We start from the raw sequence: 20,984 nt of genomic DNA on the forward strand, positions 1-20,984 counted from the left end.
GATTATGGTTAGTTCCGATATGTATATATGGGAATTCAAACATTTCTAATATATAAAATATTTGAACCAAGGTCTTTGGTGTGACAAGTGAAAGCTTTAACCACTAGGCTACCTCAGTAGCCTGTGAGGCTGGTCACAGTTCCTTGACGCGTACACTCCGCTCATGTTAGGAATGGTTAAAATCTCTGATGATTGGTTCATTACAACCGATCATTTATCAAATTTTCATAGTTATATTTATTAATGCACAAACAATAAAGAAGAATATACACAGTTCTTTTCAGTTTTTTACAAAATGCATTTCCAAAAAATGACTAGTATCTTAGGAGCCTACAGTTCCTGAGTCCTTAAGATAAATTCAATCCTGACTTGGAATGAGTTGGTAGTATTTGTAAAATTTCACACACAAAACTAACCTCGTGACAAATATTGTTAAAGCAATTAAGTGTTTCAAAATTGTTTGTGTTCGATTATGAGAAAGCATGATTGACTGCTTGGTCGTTTAGTAATTTTGACCAATCTTTGAATATTTCAGACCACCACTACATTGCACATGACTGAGTGAGTGACCTACCCATGTAGACAATGGTGGGATCCATGGAGAACTGTATGATTCCATAAGGTGCATCATTAGCTGATACTGTAATAGGAATGTTGAGACGGGTACCCAGTTCGGCAGGAGCTGTACCATAACTCACAAGCTGGAGGGTGAATACCTCATCCAGCTGGAATAGATAAACATAATGTTCACTTTGAAACGTTGTGTGGAAAATGTATGAAAATTTTAACAAAGGCAATAGATTATCCTTAATTCTGTTATGCCATCTGGCTTGGCCATAAGTCTGATGCTGTGAAAGAATCCTTACTTCATGTATGCTATCTGAGCTACAACCATGACACTGAACGCATCCTTACCTCAGGTATGCCATCAGACTTGGCCACTAGAGTTCCTGTTGCCCTGGTCTGACCAGGAGCAAACCTCAGGACACTAGTTCCTCCATAGAACTCCTCAGTTCCTCGGGGTGATACTCGGTACTCTACTTCCTTCATAGTGAGAGATCCACCACTGCGCTCTACAATCACAGTTACTGCTTCAGACCCCTCCTGTGGATCACATGGTGAGAATGATTGAGAATCCCATCACATGACAGGTTGAGTTAGCATTTCATGTTTCAGGATACTGAAATTCACATGAATCTGTACATATTTTCAAACGCAACTAGTTAAAGTGTCACAGTCAATTAATTCTAACACAACCATTACATGTTTTCACATTTGATACATGTTGTGGATGATTTATTTCAAAATGGTGTTTTATGCTGTTTCATATATTATCCTGGGGGCCAGGCAAAGTAAGAACAGTGGCCCATGTTGTAATGGATTTGTCACACACATGCTCAGGGCAGATTCTTGACTCAAGAAGGAGATAATTTCAGTGCTAAGATACAACTGAGAACCATTTTCCCCTTCGATGCCAGAAATAAATTCTGTGGACAGAAATTTCTAGTGAAAGATGTTTCACTCTTTCTTAAAATACTGTTGGAATTACAGCAGGATTATGAATCCTTTCCATTATGATTAAAGGATGTTCCAGACTTTTGCATCAGAATAACTCCAAACTGAGCAAAATTCATAATATGATTGTCTTAAATATTTAAGTATTGACCAGACAACCCAGTGACCATTTATTTCATTATTGATGAACACAACTGGGATATAATGACATAAACCAAGTTAGTGAGTGAGTTTGGTTTTACACAACTTTCAGCAATATTCCAGCAATATCACAGCAAGGGATGCCAGGAATGGGCTTAACACACTGAGCTTTGGTGTGATAAGGTGATGCAGTGACCACAAGGCTACCACAAAACCCAGTCAACCTAGTTAGCAGGCCACCTGATACAGATGATCTTATGTCACCTCTTACATCTAGCTTTAGCTGCAGCAGGCCAGCCCGAATCTTCATGAATCTATCGTCCACTCACCTCAATTCTATAACTGCTCTGCATCAATGAAGAGAATTCAAACACTCCGGCTGGATTGTCATTGGCCAATATAGTGACATTGACCTCAGTCGAGCCAGGTCGTAACCTTTCAACTGAAGACCCCTCAATTCTCAAGTCTATGGTTACAGTTTCATCAATCTCTGGAATGTCATCAGCTCGGATCCCGATGATTACGTCAATCTCAGACACACCTGAAGATAATATCAGAACCTCTGATGACATGTTCATACAGTACACTTAATGTTTAAGTGCATCCTGAAATCAGCACAACACGAGACACAACTTTAATCTTACATCCCACATAGAATATGTTTTAACAGATCTTTTTCAGATGAAAATATAGACTATATTTGGAATTAGACTTCTCAGTAAAGTACAGAGTCAAGTACTTTGTGCATTGAGTACCATCTGGGATTCAAACCCATATTCTCAGTGGCTGAGTGGGTAAGATGTCTAGCTTTGTGTCTTGCAGTAACTCTCTGTGTGTCTTCCACAAATGTGGTAGTTTAGATCACATATTTTGTTTACTCCAATGAGAGTCTAAACTGGCAAGGCAACAATGGCTGAAAGCCATATGGCTATAAAAGCTAATTTCTATGCATTGTGTCTGCATGGTTTGGTATATTTTTTACTCAACATAGTTCATATGTCTGACACAATTTAACAGAATCTACCCAAAATATTTGATATCAACCAACATGTATAAATAACCAACAAAACACAGAATCAATCTTTAATGAAACAGAACAGCAGATCTGACAAAATCCACAACTGCAGCTGTTAGACAACTGCAGTCTTGAAAGACTAATGGTACTCACTAAAACTATGTAGTTTTTACAGAAACTTAACATCTCCAATTAAATTGCAAAGAAACAACATTGAGATGGGCAATTGCATACTTCTTTAGGCATTTTAGAAGTTGTATAGATGAAGGAAAATCAAGTTCTATGGATAGTCAACTTCTTTATTGCTTTATAAGTACCTACACCAAAACGTCGCACCCATTGCAATATAGAAGTTGACTATCCATAGAACTTAGTTTTCCTTCAATTACATACTTGTTTCGTTTAGTGACATACTATTCTGGTGAGTACTCAGGTGGAGGGTAAACAATATGGCAACAAGCCATGGTGATTTACCTGATGACATGGTAACAACGCCTGTCATACTGTCCAAGTCATCAGCTGTAACAGACGCTGCTGACTCTCCAACTGGAGTCACAATCCACCTGATGTTGACTGATCCACTGCTTCCTTCACGGCTGATCTTCAGTGGGACCTGGGTGCATGAGAAAGTTTGGATAAGGGATCAGGTCTTTCAAACCAGTGATGGAAACTGATCAGCATTATTGTGGTGTTGTCGCAAACATTTGGTCCAGTTCCTCGTGCCTACTACTATACTTATTTTCAGTAACAAGATGTACTATTCAGAGTTGTAATTTAAATGTGAGTGAATGATGCAATCTGACTGGATAAAAAATAATAATTGTAAGGGATTAACTACCTGGAAACTTCAAAGTAATTTTCTCAATCTCAATTTGTCAAAATGGATACGACAAAATATAATGTTCAGTTTGGTAAATATTTGTCGTAACACTTCAAATCTCATGCTTTTTTCCACATTTTGTTGACCGATCCTCAAATATTTGTAACGTTATTAACTCATGTTGATTTAGTTGATATCAGAAGACACTTGGGTGAGATGCTCTATGCTCTCAACCCTTTTAACAACATTCCAGTCACAATGGGGAATCCAGGACTGGGCTTTGAACATTACACCCATGTGAGGGATTAAACCAGCCCCTTCAGCAGTGTGACGACTGAACACTCTAACTCTCAGATTACTGCACTGCCCCTATGGCATAAGATACAACACAGACTCGGATGATGAATTCCAACTTACCGTTGTGTGGCCTGTTGTGGGCTCTTCCACCATAACACTGGAGATGTTTGCAAACCCTATCTCCCCATTGGCACTGGCGGCAGTGACTGGGATGTTGACTTGCCTCCGAGACAGTATCACAGGGCTGTTGTAGTGCCCTAGCTCAGGAGCTGTAACATGGAATATTTACTTATAAATCTTCTTTACCTTTCAAATGTCTCATGGTCTGCAGATAGTGCATCTGAAGAATCCAAAGCCTGTGGTTCAATTTTAGGATCCTTCACACCAAAATATGGTTCTTGTTGTTAGCCTGTCTGGGGGACACCAACAGAAGTGGGGATGGTCAGGTCAGTGTCAGTATACTGTGATGGAGATTTGTACACATGTTTAACTGCAGTCTCATATTTCAGAGGGATACCTGATTCTCATTAAATTTTATTTTGTTTTTAGTTTCATGACAGCAAGAACGAAGATATGATCTCATTTTAATGAGCTTGGACCAGGGCAAGCAGCCACAATAACATACCTCCATATCAATATATAAATGCAGCCTTCTTGAGTGTGAAGTTAAACTCTGTACCACTAAACTAAAGTAGAAACAGACTGATATAGATGAAGATTCAGGAAAGTAAAAGCACTGTAAATGGGTTCACTAAAGAAAACATACACTTGAAAACTGGGTTGTCAAGACAGAATTATACACATTAACCAAATGTTATGACACTGAGTGAGTCAGTGAGTTTAGTTTTACACTGTAGTCAGCAATATTCCAGCTATGTCTTGGCTTACGACACTGAAAGGTTGCCCAAACATCAAATACACAACAGAACACAGTCCAGAAACCAACTATAATAACAGTATTATGTATCTAATAATAAATTCCCCATTTATTTCATTTATAAACAGCATTATGTACAGGAGTATATCATCTTGTGATCAGCTGTACCTGTTAGTCAACACACTGCATTTGACCTCAATAATCCACTTTGGAACCTTGCTACTGAAGACAATCTGGAGACTGATGTGGTCTGCAGTCACATATTCAATGTCAAGTACAGGTATGAACTAGAAGTGAAACAGTATACCACAGCCCTACTGATACCTTTGGCATTCAGCGTACTGTCATACAATCCCAAAATTTGGTTTTTCTGTTTTTGCACGATCATTTCCATCTAGTCATAAAATGGCAGTTTTGTTCATTCAGAATACTAGTAACATGGATTGTGGTGAAATTTTCCCCTTGTTATTACACAATTTAAAGTCTTGCTTATTATTAATTTTCTGCAACATGATCTAATTTCATACACCAAACCGAAATGGACCGAACAGAAGGCCTATATGTGCTGCAATATCTACCATGGTAAGGGCATATTGTTTCAGCTGTTGTATGAACAAGACAAGATATTCCACAAAACCGTATTCTCTAGCTGCATGTAGCTCACATGAAATACCTAGTATGCAAGTGATGTTTCAGAAATACACATATTGCATGTTTGTCAGACCATAACACTTCCATCTGAAGTTCATTCAATGTCAGTACTAACTTCTTTCAACAATGACAGCGGTAATGTTGGCATGAAATCGTCCTCCTGTCTGCAGGAATGCATGAGGTAACAGAGGTACTTGATCAGTGATGACGTCAATCCCTTGCAGTAGAGGCATCTCAAAAAAGCGCTGTGCCAGCACCTCATCTACACAAACACAGAGGAAGCAGCGGGTTGATATAAGTAGTAATGACATTAAACATGCACGCGCGCACAAACACAGGCTGTTTTTAGTACAGTATATTCATGATAATAACACCAACCAAACACAAAATGGAAATATTATATACTGAACAAAAAAAAGAAATGCAAGTTTAGAAAACAATGAAATCTCATAAAAGTAAGCATTTCTGTTTATGTCTTTTATTAAAAAACCTCACAAAAAGTTTTGTTTCTTTTGCTGTTCAGTATACTTGTGGTATGATATCAGATTTAACTTCCGTTTTTACGGAAATTACGGTTTTATCGATCTGATTTGTGTCGAACTGTGAGCATGGCCAAGAAAGCAATTCAGTATTAATATTTTACAGTTTTGAACATTTCTTCTGATATCACTTCCATAGCCTCAAGGTTTCGATTTCCAAATATAAAACTATAAATATTATCAAAAAGACTAAATGATGAAAACCATTCTGATTTACATAACAAACGATTGAAGACTTCATAGTTTAGTGCTTTACGCTCCAGTAGTACCATTGTTTAAACACAGTACTGGGTGTGATGTTGGAAACAACATGGACAAACATCTCTTACAACATAAATGTGATTAGCATATCCTGGTAATGGTGTTTGATGGAGCTCTCTACCTGTTCGGTCTCTGTTGCTATTATCATAGTATGTCAATGAAATATTAGCGATGAGGTCTTGAAAGCGCCCTCCTTCACGCTTCAGCTGAAGTATCAGTGACCGGGAAGTGAGCGTCTGTGTAGAAAATGATTTATCAATCATCAGGTGATATTATTATAGTATATATAGCACATAATGATATATCCGTGCAACAAGTATATGCTCAAGGCACTGCTATCACTGGAGGTCATTCTCAACTATGTCTTTCTGTACTATCAATCTCAACTCCCCAGGGAGTATACAACTCTTGCAGCCACTAGGCACACTTAGTTAATGTTGCTTTCCCATCCTCATGAGGCATCCTTCACAGCTGTGTGGACTGGGATAGTCACAGTTCTTTGTCAAGTTTACTGCATGCTGTACCAGCAATTAGGTGTTTGCATGTATTAATGTATCCACCATCTGGTCATACGCCAACAAATTTGTGGGTTCTTTTAAGTGCACAGTGTTGTGTATACTAGGGGTTGTGACAACACTGAAAGAGTCTGTACACAAAGCTGACTCCAAGGTTTTTACACCTGGTCACTGGTGGACTACATCCCGACACCTCAAGCTCGATTAATCACTTGCCTGGTTCCTTAGCCAGCTCACCCATTATGTCACCACTAAGTGAGTGTGAAATAAGTACCTCACTATCTCATTTCAACACCACCTAATCACCCACAGCAATATTCCATATATGCAATATCTAAAGTGTTTCACTCAGTTAGTGTGAAATAAGTATCTCACTATCTCATTCTTAACACCATCATCAGCAGTATTCCAGTTTCGTAATATCTGATCTTTGTTAAGACTTTTTTAACACCATCCTCACTAATATTCCAGATACAGTTGTGCCCTGCTTATCAAAACCTCAGGTCTCCGAACTTGCCTTCCGCACGAAAATTCCTTAAAACAAATTCACAACGTTGCAAAATTACTCACAAGTCAAGAAATCTGTTTTCCGTTACTGTAAGATCCTTTTCACATACAAAACACTAAAATATGTGCATTTTTTGTCTCATATATCCGGATGGCTGAGCACCTGTATGTTTACACACGCGATTACCTCACGTGCCGTAACATGAAAGGAGTCAGCAGTCTTTGAAGCATGACAAGATTAACTTCCTCTGAGTAGCAAGGTGACACTTAGTTAATTTTGAGGTGTGTCAATTTGTGGGTCACTATGAATAATTAATTTGGATGATCAAGCAAGCCTAGACAGCTGTGAGCAAAAACACAATTGCTAACTGCTTTCGTCATGTGGATATTATCCAATCAAATGAGGATACACAAGACATGGCCTTGTCGGAACTTCGCGATGCACTACGATCCTATGCACAAGTTGCAAATGTGACTGTTACTGCCGATGATCTTGTGAATGTCGACAGTGATGAACTGACCGGCGAAAGTCCTCTCACTTTTCTACACAGTCAGTGCAAAAAGCTATGATTTCTTCAAGCGAGCATAACTGCAAAAACAGGCATGAGACTGATGCATGTATGCACTGATATTTGTTTATGTGTAATCAATAAAGATTATGTCTGATATCTACTATGTTCGTTTCTTTGCACGTTTCTTTGTATGTTTCTTTGAACATATGGCCCGTGGTTCAGATAACCGAAAATTTGCTTATCCAGACAATTTAAAAAAAATACAAGTATTCAAATAAACAGGGCACAACTGAATATAACAGCTGACGTTTCCTGAGACTGATCTTTAACACCAACATCAGCAATATTCTAGCTATATGATATTTGATATTTGTTTAGACTGATCTTCAACACCACCATCGGCAATATTCCAGCTATGTAAGAGCTGATGTTCACATTGACAACACTTAGGCCAGTAAATATAATCATCCAGTAATGACAATCCTGTGATGAACATTTTAAGCAATGATCCAAGCAATAACCAAGTGACAATCCTGTGATGAACATTTTAAGCAATGATCCAAGCAATAACCAAGTGACTAAGCGCAATAAAAAGGTTGCTAAGGTCCCACCAACATTGCATATTCAAATGATCTTGAACAACAGAAAATTCATTCTACTTTGCAGAGTGACATTCAAGTGATTTCAAGTAGAAGATTTAATCTACATAACTTCTACTTACGGTTTGGATCTTTTGCTCGAACGGAGAGTTAAACTCGATTTTGCCATACATATCATCACTATCTTCTATGAGCAGATAGGCTTGGGTGACTCCTTCAAGAGTGGCACCACCAGTTGGTGCCGATAGTGACACCACAAACTTCTCCACTGGCTCTGGAAATGGGTCCTGAACTATGGTAACTCTGATTTCCGCTGTATTGGCGCCATCTGGAAACACAACCTCTCCAATTGTCGGACCCAAGTCTGATGTTACTTGGTCAGTTGTTTCGTTGTAATGTTCGATGTCCCACCTGGCTGTCACTCGACCAAATGTCCCAGCAGTCCTAACAACTGTGAATACTGCGTCAACATATGCATCTTCACTGACTCTGACCTCTGGGTGTATAGTTTCGCTATTTTCTGTTCTGAAGCTGATGACTCCATTTTGATTGTCATTGGCACTTATCACAACAGTGGTTATCTGGCCATTAGGAGCCCATACAACATCACCCGAAAATGTTGAAAGACGGAACTGGAATGTTTCATTCATTTCTGGCATGTTATCATCAAGAATGACAAATGAAATAGTCTTGACAGTTTCCTGAGGCCCAAATATAAGCTGGCCATTGTTTGCTGTGAAGTCTACATTTTGTTGAGCATTTTGTGGGCTAACTGTATACTGAACTGTTGCCGGTTCAGAGAGAGAGCCAATCCTGGTGACACCATCGGAAGCCAGACCACGATTTACCTGAACAGTATGTGTCTGACTGCCTGGACCCTCTGGAAATCTGTACATAGCCTGGAAGTAAACCATTGAAACCAATAATAATCCTGTGTTGATTGATATCAGATAGGTTGATGAGAAAACTGATTGATATAAGACGGATGGACAAAAAACTGATTGATATAAGATGGATGGACAAAAAGATGATTGATGGTTGCATATATTTTGGAACAACTGATTGGAAACAGATTCACAGATTAAGTATTGGATGGATGCAGAAGATATGGACTGATTGATAACAGGTTGAAGAATGGAAAAGAAAGTAAAGAAAAGATGGACTAATGGAGGTCCAGTCAGGTGGACAGATGAATGATTGATGAATGATGACATATGCATAGACACTGGATTGGTATCAGATCAGTGGATGGATAGATGGATGGAGAACAGACGAATTGCTATTAGATGGGTGGATGGAGAACAGATGGATTGACAGATGAATGGAAAACAGACTGCTAACAAGTGCGTGGATGGAGAACAGACAGATTGGTTTCAGATGGGTGGATGGAGAAAAGATGTGTTGATGTATGAAGAACAAATTGCTACTAGATGGGTGGATGGAGAACAGGTTGCTATCAGATGGGTTGATGGAGAACAGATGGATTGATGGATGGATGACAGATACATTGCTATCAGATGGATGAATGAAAAACAGATTGCTATCAAGTGGGTGGATTGACAGAAGACAGATTGCTATCACAAATGGGTGGATGGAGAACAGATGGATTGATGGATGGAGAACAAAAGGCTATTAGATGGGTGGATGAAGAACATATTGCTATCAGATGGGTGGGTGGATGGAGAATGCATGACAATATGCACAGATGATGTACAGATGATGATGCACAGATGATGACAATATGCACAGCCATACGCTATCAGCCTGCATCAACTTCTTACTTACACTACGGAAGCCAAGAGGAGCATCATTGGCTTCAATGATGAAGGTAAATGAGGACAGAGTTTCATTAATCCTGGCCTGGGGAGATGTATCCACCAAATAAACTGTGAATGTCTCAGCATTTTCAGGTATCTGCAGCAAAAAAGAAATACAAAATATTTATCTTAAATATGTAACAAATGCAAACTGATCAAACTGGAAAGACTTCCATTCATGAGCAGTTTTTCAAAAATAGTTACCTTTGTAATCATACAAGGTCATGTCCACTCTGTGTGTTGGTCTGTGCCCTACTAGCTAGTTCACTTACTGTAAGCAATGCACTGGCTAATTTATGTGTGTATGTTCATAACAGAAGCAGAGTGATAGGCATAAATTCACTTGACACAGTAAACAAATAATAACTTAACACAGTTTCAAATGCATTTTTAAAATTAAGGAATAGTAAAACTATTCAGTTTAAATGAGCTTACATCATCAGCTCTTATCTGAAGTTGAAGGTTGTTAGACCTTTCATTTGGCAGAAATCTAACAAAGCCACTTCTTGGTGTGATGTCTCTCTCCACATCAGCCTCGGGACTGCTTCCATTGATCTGCAAAAGTAGAAAAAATATTCATATCTGTTAAACATGAGTAGGAGCTTCCCCATGCAGTCTTTCCTAGGAAATAACACACAGGGGGCAGCCTGGATGACAGTGGTTTGGGGTGTTTGCAGCAGTTATGCTACAGCTACCATCACAGCAACACATGCTGATGAACGCCTGGTGTCATAGCTTACTTTCATACATAAGTTAATAAGATTTCATTGCTATTTCACCATTATGCCCAACATAATTTGGTTTAACAGTCATTTGAAAGAACAGCACATGCAGCTGGGATTGAAATATTTTTAAACAAATATAGTATGCAGGAAAAAGGCATATGACAGACTTTGCAAGAAGATGGCAATAAAGCTAATTCATAACCATTCAGGCTAACACTGTCAAACTCTTTGTTGAAGATTATCAGTTTATTATCTTCCAACAAGAGGATATTTTAGTGGGAGTACACTGACAAGAGGAGAGGAAAACAAATTCTTTGCTATGAGAGTATTTTTCATAATTAATTCATCAAAAAAGGTCCTAAAACCCTGATCGTATATCAATGTGTGTTGTAAGTACAACCACTCACCATATAGCTGACCATGATGCTACTATACAAGCCTTTCTCTCGGCCGATGTTTATGTTGATCACCTCAGTGAATGTCCTCTCAGTCACCAGTCGAGGTGATGCCTTGAGAACAGGAGCACATAATTAATGGTTATGTATTAATGTCTCCTGAAATAAGTTGTACATAACAGTATCACTAAACCTACTTTCTAACTTCAGCAGTCTTAATATTAAAGCAGTTGCTCAATATACTGTAGACCTGCGTTTAAATCATTCACTATAAATGAAAACCCATTTGTGATGCCCCCACAGTTGTCAACATTAAACCATTTCATATACTGTATACTAGTTTTCATAGCTAAGATGTCAACACAATCGTAGGGATGCGAAAGCCATATTAACTCGGTGTGCCTGGTAGGCTGCAAGAGTTGTATGATCCCCAGGGAGTTGAGATTGAAAATACTGTGTGCTGTTGTGATGGACATCCAATGGTCGAGGAAAAAACAGAGCACCCTTGGGCAGTTGAACTAACTGGATATTGGCACTATACAAATATCTAGTCGTACAATACATTTGTTGTCTTCCCAGGTACATCAAAGTTATATGTATGCTTATCTGAACTGAAATAACAAAGTCTGAAAATAAAACAAAAAAACTAGGATTTCTTTTCATAGAATAAACCTGCTTGGATGACTGACCTCACTTACTGCCTGACTTACAGTTGGGAGAGAGTGAGTATGGTTTTACATTGCTTTTTGCAATATTTCAGAAAATATCATGTCAGCGACTCCAGAAATGGGCTGTTAAAGAGGATACATACTTACCATGACACTATTCATGGGAAATAATGCCATGTTCTTTACTCTGTAATTTGGACACTTTAACATAATCCTTCACTAAGAATATTCCCCACTCCCAAAACAACACTGCCTAAAGGTCTGCACAAATGGATTGCAACATGACTTCTAATGCTTCTGTGGGTCAATGAAAGTAGTGTTTTGAAGTTATAAACAGTAAGCACTCAACCCCTTCCCTCCCTCCTTGATAAGAAATAATACCACAAGATCAGATCCATATGTTTTAGCAACATTTTAAGAATGAATGCTCTACCTCAGTGAAGCCAAAGACACCATAAGCATCATCATTGGCCAGAATGGTGACCCTTGTCTGTGATGGATCAACAGCAATGGCTGCTCTTCCAACGATGGTGATTTGCAGGATGCTGACTTCATCAGGCTCTGCCAGATCATCATCTCTGACTGTGAAGGTCACGGCCACGGTGTCGGAACCAGTTGGAGTGAACCTCGCAACTTGAGTGTCTCCGATAAAGTCATCATTGAGATCACTTTCAATCTACACAAACATGGAATTGTTAATAATTTGTCAATAAGTGTGTCCATCATATATCATGTGAATAATACATAAAGTACAAAATACTTCCCTATATTCATAAGCATTTTTGCAAATGATATTTGAACTGTAATCAAAAGAATATAGGCTCTTCAGTGAACTGTAAGTTTGGTTTTTCAAGTTGTAAATATTATACTGACAGTGAAAAGCATAATAATATAGATCAAACTTACACAGGGTGCAGACTTGAGAAATAACGAAAACAAATTACAGAAATTTCTTACACTCAACTTCTTACACAAACACTAATTGTTTCTACATCTTTGATTACATGATAAAGGACATTCTGTGTCCTTGAAAAAGATTTTCATATTTTGTTAAACTTCTGTAAAAATGTCAACCTTGATGAATAAAAACAGTTTGTTAATAGGCTAACTGGACATACTGACATATGAACTAGGTATGAAAGATACATAGCAAAGTACAGAGGAGTAACTGCAGGCTAATAACAATCTTAAAAAATAAAATGACAAGTTTAGAATGTTAAGAACTATTTCTACTGGAAAATTATGAAAAGGGTTAGAATGGGCATGGAAATCTATGGAAAATTCGTAATCAATGAAAAAACATGTATCCAACTACAAGTGTCTAAAGTTATGCACAGCTAATATGACTGATGGTGTGGCACTATATGTCTGGAGTGAGTTGCAAGGACGCAGTGACACGACATTCTACTGCTACGTAACAGTACATGCAAACAGTTGGTCATGTGAGTGCACATACACAAAGTGTGGATTACAGCAGGTGACAGAATCAATGCCAGGTGTTGATAAGTTTCATGGGGGCTGGCATGTATTGTTATGATAAAACATATGATTAAAACAAGAGATTCTCTGTCAGTGAAGATAAAATCAATTGAAAACATTTTATTCATAACAATAAATAAATAAATGTGTCATGTCTTCTTTAAACCCATCCATCCATCCATATCCATTTGTCCATCCGTCATCACATCCATCAATCCATCATATGTATACATGTACATACTCAGTCATGGCCAGTTCTTTCCAGATGTGTAGCTAAGATTTAGGTGTACCAATTATCTTATAGCAGACAGTTAGAATTAAATATATGATTCCATTCAACAAGTATATGAGTCTGAACCATGAATGAAACAGCCCTGACAATATTGTATTTAGATCTGTGCACAATGTACAAGAAGACCATTCCACCATTCACTTTCCCTTTAAATTGATATTGATATTCCAGTAGCCTCCAGTAGCAATAGGCCATTTAAGTATATAATACTTGTTCATGTGATTTCCACCCAAAAGTTTTTAAAGAAAAACTTTAAAACTTTTACATCAGGCATTTGCAGGACATTTCCAAATTCCTGGGTTTTTGTTTAGGTGAACAATTAACTTGCCTTTGTATGTATTTGTGATGTGGGATGCCAAAGGACAGGCATCACATCATGATGGTGATAGTTAAACACATCATCATTAAAGGATTGGAATCTTATAATGGCCTCTGATAGCAGTGATGCATTATGTTTATGGAGGTGAGGTGAAATGAGCTTTAACATCATACTTAAGAATATTTCGCTCATATAACAACTTGCATGTGTGTGTATGTGTGAATGCTTGTACTCATCCCAACTGAAGCTGGTCATATAGTGCTAGCTCACTGAGATACCATGCCACAGTTTAGCATGAATATCCCACCCAGTCATATTATACTGACTCCAATTCAACCTGTCCTTGTTGTACCTATTAATGCCAAGCGACAGACAGTGACCAACAAGAACGATATTTTATTATCTTTTAGTACGATGCTGCCTGGGATTGCACCCATGACCTTCTGCTCTCCAGGCAGATGCTCTAACCACTACAGGAGAGGGGTGGTCTAGCTGTGTTTATGGAAATGACTTTGGTGAGTTGGGTATACAAAATCAGTCAAATGTTAATGTGACTTTGGTGAGTTGGGTATACAAAATCAGTCAAATGTTAATTTAATGAGGTCAAAAACACTAAAATATTAATCTACAAGATGCAAACTACAGTGAAAACATTAACAAGGCATTAACAAGCATATCGGCAGACACACACAAAACAACAGACACACAACAACAGACACACAACAACACATGGCTTAAGTGACAACACAAGGTTCAGTAGCACATCTGGTTAAAGGCTGATTACGGTTTACAGAAGTTCATTTCTTATAAAAACGTAACTGGAAAGACAATATACATTTTTGAAAACACTTACTAATCTATATCTTAGAAATGTTTTTTTGAAATGCCTTTATCAATAGAAACTGATGAAAACATTTCATTTATATGGATCATACAAGCACTTGAATGAAAATCCAATTTGATTATGATACTTAAACACATTGTAAATTGAAATCATTTCAGACTTGATATAATTATTTTCAAAAAATCTATATGCATTTCCAGATGCCTTTGGTCAACATGCCAACATGCCAAAAATAACTTCACACACACCTTCAGTCAGTGAAGTCTACAAAAGACGATCTAGTTTGCTTGCCCTTTCAACCAGCTAATTCATTTCAATCAGATTTCATGTCATGGCTACAAAGAGCACGCAGTTTTGCGAATACAATAAAAAGAATGTAAAATTACCAAACTGGAGACTTTGACAGAAAACAAGGACAAATAAACATTTAGATATTCTGTTTGACATTTTGATCATGTACGCTAATAAATGTACTCAGATGGAAATGCAAGTCATAATATCTCTGATCCTTCACACTGGAATTGTTTCAATATTCCTGGTTTGACTTAATGAATGATGGATGGTTCTGGGCAAACAAATTGTTCGTTCAAGGATAAACAAACTATTCATGGATGAAACATACTAAAAGAAACTTTTGTGAGTAAATTAATATCATATACAAACTTACTGGTTTCTTAATCTAAAATATGAAAGATGAACAACAAAATTATTCAGATTTTTAACTCATAGGTATAAATTCCTATCTGGAAGTAAAAACATCTCAAAGATCACTGCATATATGTAATGGCTGATAGTATAACACTGAGGAGGCTTCAGAACAAAGAAATCTTAATGGATGACAATTTCATTTTGCCAGACATAATGTATCATGTTTATTCAATTTCATTTCCAAGCTTATTTCTTCTAACATGTCTATCAGAGACAATAAATGCTATCTTGACATTCATACAATTTTAGGTTAGGTAGTGGTTAGGTAGTGGAGCATGCCTCTGGCGTCGTGGCCCTTGCATGTACCCTCTCGTTTCTCCTCTTGATTATATTGATGAATTGAGCCCATTCATTATTTCTGTTTTCAAGGGCTTCTTTAAGATTGTTGTTGGCTGTTGACCTGATTTCATCATATTCGGGGCATCTGAATAAGATGTGCTCAAGATCTTCCTCTTCTTGATTACAAAATGTGCAAATGGGGTCAGTTGCCAGATGATATTTGGCTAGATAGCTCTGACAGGGAAAGTGGTTCAGTCGGATTCTAGAGATGGTAACTTGATCCGTTCTTTTGATATTTTTGTAGAAAATTCTGTTGGGTTTTTCCTGCAGTTCAAAGTACTTTCGACCTTTGCTGTTATTGAGCCAGATATTTGACCATTTATCACTAGAGGTTTCCTTCACTCTGCATTTCAAACTAGGTAGAGATGACATAGGTTTTAGCAGAGGGCCACACTCAGATGCTTGCTTGGCAAGTTCGTCAGCCTTTTCGTTCCCAATAATCCCTACATGGCTTGGGATCCATTGTAGGCAGATGACAGTTTTCAGGGTTTGTAGCAGACTGTTGATGGCTTTGGTTTGATGGTAGTACTCAGTAGGTTTGTATGACAACAGAGTGTGCAGGGATGATAAAGAGTCCGTCAGGATGGTGTAAGGACCGGAGTTGGAAAGATCTTTAATTTCCAGCAAGGCTCTTTCTATTGCTGTAAGTTCTGCACTGAGGATTGAGCAGGGGGTGAGTGGAATGATGACACTACTCTCATCGTCTTGGAGATATATGCCTGCCCCAGCTTTTCCATTGTTTGGATCCAGGGAGCCGTCAGTGTAGATCTTTCTGTATTCTGAATATTTAGTCTGGATTAACTCCAAGGCTAGCATCTTCAACTTGACTGGGTTTTCTGACTTATTGGCTTGTTCTGGAATTGATGTTACTATGGTTGGAGGTTTCCATTGCCATGGTGGTATATCATTCATGATTGCTGTTGGAGAGAAGTTGGGGTCTGACCTAGAAGGGAGATAGATGTTTCTTTCCTTGAGTAGCCTGCTGGATCTTGCATAGAAGGAGTTCTTTGCTTTGTTTTTCTTGAGATGCCCTGGAGAATCTTTTGGAAGGAAGTGATTTTTAATCCTTCTGTTCAGGATAACTGATTCCGAATGGATCTGAAGTGGAGGGATGTTTGCTTCTATCTCAAGTGACCCAACTGGCGTGGTTTTCAGAGCACCAACTATGAGACGGAGAGCACAATTTTGTAAGGTTGAAAGTCTTTTCATTCTCGTTGGGCAGCATGATGACCAGATTTCCATGGCATATGACATCTTACTCCTGATATATGTCAGATAGAATGTTCTTAGGGTGGTAAAATCGGCCCCCCAAGCTTTTGATGAAATGACCTTCATGAGGTTCAGCCTCTTTAGACAGTCATGATGTAACCGGTCAATATGGGCATTCCATGTGAGTTTAGGGTCGAGTGTTAGCCCTAGTATTTTCGGATTTTTGTTGTAGCCTATTGACCGACCAGAGATTTGTATACCAAGTTTGTCAAGTGGCAATACATGTTTTCGTTTTCTGGTGATGACTGTGTATTCTGTCTTATCTTGGGATATCTTTAATTTCCACTTGGTTGCCCAATTGTTTATTGCTTCCATACATTCATTGGCATGCGTCACAATGTGGTTGAGATCTTTGTGAGTGATATATATGGAGCCATCATCAGCATATGTGACTTGTCCCAGTGGCTTTGAAACTACAGATGGTAGATCCTGCATCATGATGTTAAAAAGGATTGGGCTGATTATTGAACCCTGGGGTGTTCCAGTGTTGATGCTGATTAAGTCTGAATACTCATTACCTACTTTGGTTTGGATGTGTCTTTCGCTGAGGAAGCTTCTGATGAATTTAAGAAGTCTGCCACTTATTCCCAGTTCAGCTGCCTTTAAGGTGACTCCATCCCACCACACCTTATCAAATGCACCTTCTAGATCGATCAGGATTATAACCGTGTATTCATTCCTGCTTAATCCTTGATGACATTGTTCAGTTAGCTGCATGAGTGCATCTATGGTACCTGATTTTGGGCGGAAGCCACACTGAGATTTGTGAAAGATCTTTTCTGTCTCCAATTTCCATGTTAATCGTCTGGTGATCATCTTTTCCATGAGTTTACCTAGGCAGGAGGTGAGGGCAATAGGACGGTATGATTTAATGGCTAGTTTATCTTTGTTTGGTTTTAGAAGAGGAATTATTTGGCTAGTCTTCCATGCTGATGGATAAGTGCCAGAGTCCCAAATCTCATTAAACAGATTGAGTATGATGTCTTTTGCATTTGGTGGTAGGTCCATCAGCATCTGGTTGTGAATTTTATCAGGACCAGCAGCTTTTAGTGTCAGTTCTTTTATGGCAAGGTCCATTTCATGTCTCGTGAAAGGTTGGTCCTCCTCAGCCTCAGAAGAATACAGCAAATCTAGGTTGTCAGCAATATGTTGTTTACTATCAGAAAAGGTACTTTTTGTTGTCAATGGAGGAACACTTGTTGGCATAGTGATTTCCAAATAACTGCGCCTTTTCTTTCGTGTCAGTGATCATTACACCATCATGGAATAGGGCTGGTTGACTTGAGTTGGTGTTGCCGTTGATTGCTTTTATTTTCCTCCAGATAGTATGGGAAGGAGTGTCTCTTGTAAGAGTTGAGATGAAATTTCTCCAACTAGTGGTTTTGGCGATCTTGATATCCCTCTTTACTTTGGCTTCTAGACATTTGTATGCTATTTTGTCCCTCAAGTTGCGGGTGCGTTTCCAAGTTCTTCTGGCTCTTCTTCTAGCCTTTCTGTCCTTGCTTATACTTTCATTCCACCAAGGTGCAGGTGGTCTCTTGTGAAGTTTGGTTGAAGGATAAGTTTCTTCTGCCACATCAACAATACACTTGGTGATTGATTCCACCTTCTGTTCAACAGATGAGTGTGTTATGATGGCTTGTGTTTCCTCAATCTGGTGTGCTAGTAGAGATGTGAATCCTTCTCTGTTAGCTTTTTTGATGTTGAATCTCACTTCTTTTGTGGTGTTTTGTGGGGAACCGGGAAGTTCTATCTCTGTGATGATTGGGAAGTGATCGCTGCCGAGAGTATCATCCACGGTTTTCCATGACTTTATTTGAGGGGCAAGATTTGGGCTAACAATTGTTACATCGATGGAGTCAGTATGCCCCGTTGAGTGGCTTTGATGAGTGTGCTCAGTACCATTGATTGGCAGGAGGTTGCTGTCAGTTATCCATGCTGAGAGTCTTGCACCAGATGAGTTGGTTTGGGTGCTGTTCCATTGGGTGCTTTTAGCATTGAAATCACCGGCTAGATATGAGTTGGTACCCTGACTGATATCATCTAGTTCGTTGGACAGCCTGCTACATCCTTCCCTGGCATAGATGGATGAGGCACAGAATGTGAAGTTTTTACAGACTGTGATATCTGCACTGATGTACTCTATGATCTCAGAGTAGTAGGTCTTTACATCTGACACTCCTAGATGACTTTTTGTCAATAGTGCTACACCTCCGCCCTCCTTGTTTGGCCTTGGGGAGTTATATAGGCAGTAGCCTTTGAACTTGTCTTGCCAGTTCTCATGTTCTGTTATTCTTGTTTCACTGAGCAGTGCTATGTCAATGTTTTCCTCCTGTAGGAGTAGCTTGAATTCACTAACTTTGTTCTTCAGTGACTGGGCATTCCACTGTAGTACTTTTAGAGCTTTAGTTTCATCATTTACAGCTTCTGAGTCTTGAGGTAGGTCTATGGTATTTACTTCAGATATAGAGGTTGTGTCATCTCGATAGTGGCGTGATTTTCTTTGGAGGTAATTGCAACCCAAACTACAAAACTGCCTCCATTTGTTTTCATGACATTTTTGTCGAATTAGTTGAAAAAGCGATTCCGCTGATTGTCTATCCGTACACCACATTTCGATTCTTTTGTTTCTCTTGACACCTCTTATCACCATTGGTATGTTGTTGCTTATCCCAAACTTACTTCGAGTAAGTTTGATGAGGGTTTTTCCATGTTTCTTGTCTGGAACAGCTCTCCATAACAACACTTTCAGTCTGTCAGGGTGTCCATGCTTTCCCACCTTAGGTGGTTTTGAGGTATGAGTATGTTGACCCCTGGCTTGTATGATAGGTTGGACAGTTTGAGTATCATTGACATTGTTCTCTTTCATGCAGTTCTCTGTATGTTTCTGATAACTCTTTTGGTAGACATACTCCTTGTTGCAATATTTGCATTTGTAGGTGTTACTTTTCTTTGCAACTTCTTTGTTCTGGCAACTGGCCTGATGTTGTAGGAGGTGTTTTGTCCTAACATACTGTTTGCCACATTTGGCACAGCAGTTGTTGGTGGTAGCTGATTTGTCGCTGGGAGTCCCACTACACTCCCGGCGCGGACCTTGTTGTTCCGGGCGACGTCCGATCCGGCATGAACATTTGTTTACTTTGATCATCATTATCAAGGGGAATTAGAGAGGGACTTGGATAAACCAAGCTTCTCAGGTGAAACACCTATTGGTGACACTTGACCATTGGACTCCTGTAGAATCTCCTTTGCTCAGAGAAAGTGTCCTTCTCACCATTTACCCATGGCTGGGGCATGGTTGGATCAATACCAGGGCATGTCCACTTGCCGGTGGGCCTGCATATTTCATACAATTTTAGACCTGATTCAGTATTCATGGAGGTGTGAGAACATGATTTATAGAACAATACAAAGCACTAGTATTTATGTTTTCCAGGAAATCTAACAGTTACTAAAATATTTTCGAAATATAATACATCATGTAATGATAATGATTAATGGTGGTGTTTTAGTGAAACAAAGATTGAATTCTGCGACAAAATGAACAATATACAATTAGACACATATTCATGAGCTTACTGATAAAGTGGTAGTATTTTTGCCACATGCCAAATGTTTACCTACAGTATCAGGTGATGAATACTAGTGAATTGTAAATAATTTGTTTCATTGAAATATGAAAAATACGACAAAACAATGAAAATTACAGTTCTTCATGGAACCTTGACATGTGGTCCTTTAGAATATAAACTTACGTGGCCTTCACAGGGCAAACTGAAGTTTCACAACTCATGTTTGAATTTCAAGAAGTTGTCTTTAAATTTTAAAAACTCACACTTTCAATCATCAAACACATGTTGTCAAACTTTCATGTAATTTG

The 20,984-nt window shown here is 38.6% G+C and overlaps 1 protein-coding gene across 1 annotated transcript in view; it reads right to left on the reverse strand.

Annotated features, from left to right (window-relative positions):
• Nucleotides 1-20,984, reverse strand: part of LOC137278816 (adhesion G-protein coupled receptor V1-like) — a 134,916-nt gene that overhangs the window by 94,934 nt on the left and 18,998 nt on the right. Inside the window, exons 3-15 of the mRNA XM_067811326.1 lie at nt 15,456-15,467; nt 12,288-12,530; nt 11,199-11,300; nt 10,502-10,621; nt 10,035-10,163; nt 8,372-9,148; nt 6,238-6,352; nt 5,432-5,578; nt 3,909-4,057; nt 3,146-3,284; nt 1,986-2,197; nt 916-1,104; nt 575-725 (exon numbers count right to left, since the gene is read on the reverse strand). Coding sequence (XP_067667427.1) covers nt 575-725; nt 916-1,104; nt 1,986-2,197; nt 3,146-3,284; nt 3,909-4,057; nt 5,432-5,578; nt 6,238-6,352; nt 8,372-9,148; nt 10,035-10,163; nt 10,502-10,621; nt 11,199-11,300; nt 12,288-12,530; nt 15,456-15,467 — 2,485 coding nt within the window. The remainder of the gene's footprint in view (nt 1-574; nt 726-915; nt 1,105-1,985; nt 2,198-3,145; nt 3,285-3,908; nt 4,058-5,431; nt 5,579-6,237; nt 6,353-8,371; nt 9,149-10,034; nt 10,164-10,501; nt 10,622-11,198; nt 11,301-12,287; nt 12,531-15,455; nt 15,468-20,984) is intronic.

Source organism: Haliotis asinina, chromosome 3 (assembly GCF_037392515.1).
Source record: "Haliotis asinina isolate JCU_RB_2024 chromosome 3, JCU_Hal_asi_v2, whole genome shotgun sequence".
Classification (NCBI taxonomy): domain Eukaryota; kingdom Metazoa; phylum Mollusca; class Gastropoda; order Lepetellida; family Haliotidae; genus Haliotis; species Haliotis asinina.